This window comes from Erigeron canadensis, chromosome 3, assembly GCF_010389155.1.
Source record: "Erigeron canadensis isolate Cc75 chromosome 3, C_canadensis_v1, whole genome shotgun sequence".
NCBI classification, from domain to species: Eukaryota; Viridiplantae; Streptophyta; class Magnoliopsida; order Asterales; family Asteraceae; genus Erigeron; species Erigeron canadensis.
The window spans coordinates 35,264,051-35,270,050 of NC_057763.1; the positions used below are offsets into that span (position 1 = coordinate 35,264,051).

The following is a 6,000-nucleotide window of genomic DNA, read 5'->3' on the forward strand; positions in this document are numbered from 1 at the left end:
ATCGGTGAAGCCAAACTTTTTTAATGATAGAACAATAACAAAATTTGTTAATATCATTAAATACGTTAATTAAAAATAATTTAATAATATTTTATGTGTTCTAAGTTTCATAAAGTCCACATAAAAACATAATTTAAAAAATAATAATAATTTGGTAACCCAATCATTTTTGTTACCCACCTATCTATTTTATTTTTCTGAAATAACTTGTCCAAATTTTCAAAATATACAGCATTTTACTTATTGTACCTTTAATTAATTATCATTAGTAAACTTTTTTATTATAAGTTTGTCCTAATACATGAGTTGACATGTAAAATAAAATGATTTTCATTCAAGAGTGTTTAATGTTAATGCTTTCAAGTGGATTGGTTTTAAATCAAGTGGGTCAAAATGTCAAATGAGTTGTTTTTTATGTCAAGTGGGTTATCGGGTTGGCAGGTCAAATGTGATGGTTTTAGGTCAAGTTGGTCTGTAATAATTAGATTTTTGGGATTGGCGGGTTGACCTCACAACCTTGGTAGAGTTGAGGAATTAGCAGAATAAAAATCTCGAACCATAACTCGACCCACTATAAGTTTCAGCTTAGAACCTGGATTTACACGGGTTTATCTAGGTGGACTTGAGTCGACCGGATTAATAAATTGGTTGGAGAGTTGACAGGTCAAATAGGTTAGTTTTTTGGTCAAATGGCTTTGATATTAATGCTTTCAAGTGGGTTGATTTTAGGCTATGGTCAAATTGGTAGTTTTTAGGTTAAAAAAGTTGACAAGTAAAATTGATTGTTTTTATTCAAGTAGGTCAAAAGAGTTGTTTCGGATTAAATGAGTTAGCGGGCTGGTAAATCAAATGAGCTGTTTTCGGGTAAATTATTTTTGGTAAGTTGGATTTTAAGTTAGATCAAGTATTGATAGCCTTATAATATCGGGGTGTTGAAAACATTTTATATAGTGTCAGCTCAAGCTTTTTGGTGGCCTCAAACTAGATCAAATTTGGGGGCCTAGTCTATAACAAAGAAAGGAAAGAAAAAGACGAACCTGCTACGGTAAAGGACCACAATTATTTTATTGATGATCTGTTCTGGTTACAAGCCATGCCAGCCTATAATAATCACTATTAAAAACCGACACATAACGACATCGTGAACACATAAACAAAAACCCTCCTCCTTTATCCGGGCTTGGGACCGAAAAATATAAACTAAAAGGCTTACAAATAGTTATACTTTTTTTGGTTAACCTACTTTAAGTGTACAAAACATAACAAATATTTATATAAAGTTTATAAATAAAAATCACAGAAGGTTAAAATGAACCTAGTGGTGCCATTGTGTTGTTGTCGTGGTACCACCGTGCCGCCGTTGGTTCACTTTTTACAGAAATAATTTAATTACAAAATTTGATGAATATTAAACTCTCTCCTTTTAATCGCTAGTCCAGACTTATAGTCTACATCAAAACAGAATTTTATAACATAGGAAGTAAGAACATTAGTAAATGATTTTTGAAGAATAGAAAAATTAGTGAATATGTTTACCCAGACTTATTTGGATTTCTCCATAATCATAAGACACACCATCATAATTTGAGAGAGAAAATCTTTTCAATTTTCAAGGATTTAGGGCTTCAAGAATTGAAGGGTGTAACTTGTGAGGTCGTGACTTCTGCTTACCTTTTTCTTTTGTTATGTTTAATTCTTTTTTTTTAATAAACCTAATTATGAATATAAAACATCCATATGCTAGCTAAATTGGGGGCCTATCGTTTTTTTGGGCCTCTAGCACCCGCTTGACCCAAGTGTACATTTGGGTTGGCTTTGATTTTATATGCAAATGATGACAAAAATGATATCTATGGTTTCATACACATAACTCATCTGTAAACTATAACTGTTTGTTTCATTTTATGTTTTTTCTTCAATTCTATTTTTTTTAATATAATATATTGAATCTAATTGTTTGTTTCATTTTATTTTTAATCTAATAATTATGAACTAACTCCCATAAAATTTTCTTAAATTATAAAATATATAAATATTCATTTAACCCGGTCAACAATCGGGTATTATTTTAGTTGGATTAAGCTATTAAGGTACTTAGTCACACAATATACAATGTTGCCTTTTTCTAATCTTAGATATAAGTATGGTCATTGGTGTTTCTCTAATTATTTGAAGTTATTAATGTTCAGATTAAAGACAAGTACGGTTCGATTGGGTCAATTTTTTGCTAAAACCAAACTAAAACATTATGAATTTGAAAAACTTAATTCTTTGGGTTTTGAATTTAAATGATTCAGTTTTTCAGTGTAGGTTTATTCCAATTTGGTTTGGTTTTTTAAGTCGAATTTTAACTATTTGTGAAGTAGGTCAATTTGGACTAAAAAGTTTTTAAAAATTATGTTCTATGATTATACTATAACTATAACAATATAACCTTGACAATATATCTATTAAAGTAAGTTTAACAAACTTTACATATAAATTTCAAACAAACTTCGTATATATATTAATATATGAGAAAAGTGAGTATGAGGTTGTTATACACCCAATTTGGGTATAACAAAAACCCCTCACATGCCAATATTTTAATATTTTAAATAAATGTTTGGCATCCCATGATTTTTATGGTTTAAAAAAAGGTATGTGAGAGGTTTTCACCCAATTTAGGTGCCTACCAGCCTCATATTCCCTTCCCTTTTAATATATATATATATATATATATGTGAGAAAGATAAAATGAGTCCAGCTTATTTCGAGTCCAAAAAAAGTCCATTGATTTTCTTCCATCTCCTCCAATTCCAACCACCTCCTACCACCACCACCACCATCTCCGACCACCACCATGATCATCCGGCGACGACGACCATCTCCAGCGAGACTTACACATGTGTAAATACAACTTATGTACACAACAATGAAGGTTAAAGGCGGAGCCTGTCAATCCATGGCACTATGGCAGTGGCCAAGGGCGGAGCCCATTAGTCCATGGCGGAGCCATACCGGCTAAGGGCGGAGCCCGTTAGGTAGATCACCCATCACCGGTCACCCCCTATGACCTATCACCCCCACCAGCTTTGGTTTATGAATATCCTTAAGGGCGAAGCCCGCTCCGAATCATAATTTTTGACAACCACCACTAGCCACCATCATCGTCGAAAAGTTAACTTACATATGTGAAGTTGTACTTACACATGTGTAAGTCTCGCCGGAGATGGTCGCCGTCACCGGAGGATCATGGTGGTGGCCGAAGATGATGACGATGGTGGTGGTGGTCGGAGTTAACTTACACATATGTATGTTACATGGATTTTTTTTTACTCAAATTAGCTAGACTCAATTTTATATATATATATATATATATAAAAGGTCTTTTACCCGTACAATATGCGACTATTTAAATAAACGGTTTAAAGAGTTGGTGATGCCTTGTTTATTTTGTAAATAAAATAAAAATAAAACAATCTTGAATACATAACTGAAATCATGTGATTATCAAAATGATGTTAAAGTTAATATTTATAATAGTTCATGTTCTGAAATAAGTGTTACTGGTATCCGTCGTCTTTTTTAAGGACACTTGTTACTTTTAACTACATATATAATAGAAAAAAATATTTAAAGAAACTTATTATTTTAAACTGAAACATAGAAGAAAGTATGTGAAATCAGCCAAATGCAAGTAATAAACTTTTTTGTCTACTGTTTTTCATATACAATGAGCACACTTGACACCTACAACTTAATTGCTCGTTTTGTTAACAATTCAAATATACGACTTCTCAACCGATATATTGGTTAGGCAAAGAAATTAAAGTCATTAATAATCTATCTAATGGAATAAAATATTTGCCAAAACAAAGAATATCATTCTACGTATTTAATTTACTTCATTTCTTTCCATACATTTAAAATAATAATAATATAATAATTAATAATAAAACAATTATTGACAAAAAGATATGAAGATGGCACATAAGATTTAATCCTATGTGGCAATATTATAAAATAGATTTGAGTTTTTAGAGTCTCTAGAATCATTCGGATTCTTATTGTTTTAATATATATATATATATATATATATATATATATATATATATATATATTTGCATCTTTTATGTGTTGTCTCAATTTGTTTATTTTAAAATCAATTGATATTGTTTTTTACAGTAAGATTAAAATATATTTAAACATAACTAATAAAAAATATAAATATAATGAGGATAACATATGTGTTTTTATAAGCATATATCATACATATTTTTCCTGTCATAAATCATTTAAAAAATATTAAACATTAAATCATGTGATTAAAATTAATGTTTAAATTTTTAAAAGATTGCGAGGAGGAAGCATGTATGATAAATGATACTAGAAGCATATTCAATTTTTCCAAATATAATATAAATAAATATTTTCGTTTAAATAAAATGATTATTAAAAATTAAACAATTTTTTTATCACAATTAAAAATTATTGTGTACATGGAAATATTTGTAAATCGCTATATACTATTTGTTTTATTTTTTAATTTTTTTTCTTGCAAAGTTAACTTCGATTCAGATGTGTTAGAGGTAAAACTCATGACTCAAACCTGAGACATTAAAAAAAACTCACATTCGGGGATCATATAGTATATCTAAAAGATTCTTCTCAACTCACCTAAATGGAGTTGGTTTATTTAATACTTACTACTATTTGTTTTATTTAATACTTTCTTTTACAATAATAAACCTAAACCCTATTGTATATTTGAAGGGAAAAAAAAAAATTCGGAAAAATAAGCAATCACACCCTATAGATTAGTAGATTGACAGTGGCCCTCAAGTTTGAGATCCATCTTTCATTTCAACCAAAGAAACCCTTCTCCGCCGCCGGAGACATGCTAAGATCACGTCTAACCTCCATCCTCCGCCGTCGCAGCGCCGACGGTCCCAACCGCTGGACCACCCCAGGTCACCAAGAAAGACCCAACGGCTACTTCCTAAACCGAACCCCTTTACCAGCAGGACAGTCAAGAAAGTGGGAAGATTGGGAGCTTCCATGTTATGTAACAAGTTTCTTAACAATTGTAATTCTGGGTGTTGGTCTAAATGCTAAACCTGATCTAACTTTAGAAACATGGGCCCACCAGAAAGCCATTGAACGCCTTGAGGCTAAACAGAATTTATCAGCTGCTGCAGGAAATGATTTGGAGTGATTCTGTACTTAGGTGCTGATCATGTGGGTAACTTTATGTTCTTTTTTTTTCTTTCTTTCTTACTGTTTTTGTAAGAAAGTTTGTGATGGTTATGTTGTTTACATACATGGTTTATGACGATGATGATGATGATGATAATGATATTTTTGTTATAATAAAAGTGTTGTTTATATGTTTTTTTTTAAAACGTGCTGGTAAATTTGTGTAGTTGATTGTAATTTACTTGAAAGTAAGAGTATTTGGAGTTTTTTTTATGTGATTATGGGGGACTGGGGGCCTTTAGGAGACAAGTGCTAGGCTGCTAGATGTGGTGGTGTACATTAGTTGATGAATTAGGATGGTGCAGATGTGAATCGCTGTTTTATCTATTGATGGTCGGAGTTACGTCGGAAATAACTCGTATAAGTAACATGATGTTAGAAGTGGACCTATTGTTGTTGCACCTGAGCCATCTCTGTGACGTGATAGTTGATCACACTTGCAGATAGAGACTATGGTTTTTTGGAAAAGGATTATTTTCGCTCAAATATGTGTGTCTTGCCTAGAAGCCAGAGGAGATAATGACTTTTAAAGGTGTTGTTCAAACATGTTTGAATTATAAGGATCCCTCTTCTTAGTGTAGGGGTTTCACGACCAATATGATGGCTTTTTTACATGAGAGAGTCCCTTAAGTCCACAGCCTAATTGTAATCCGAGTGATGTTCAAGACCCAAAATAGTGGTTACACCATAAGCTTATCAAATCACCAACGTTCTGCCCAATTTTAGTCTTTGGTTTTACTTCAATACATTTTGGATCATAGG

At 31.6% G+C, this 6,000-nt stretch overlaps 1 protein-coding gene across 1 annotated transcript; it reads left to right on the forward strand.

Annotated features, from left to right (window-relative positions):
* Positions 1-4,879: 4,879 nt before the first annotated feature.
* On the forward strand, positions 4,880-5,197 carry LOC122592018. Its single transcript, XM_043764235.1, has one exon. The coding sequence runs from the start codon at positions 4,880-4,882 to the stop codon at positions 5,195-5,197; it is 318 nt and encodes a 105-aa protein (XP_043620170.1).
* Positions 5,198-6,000: the final 803 nt, after the last annotated feature.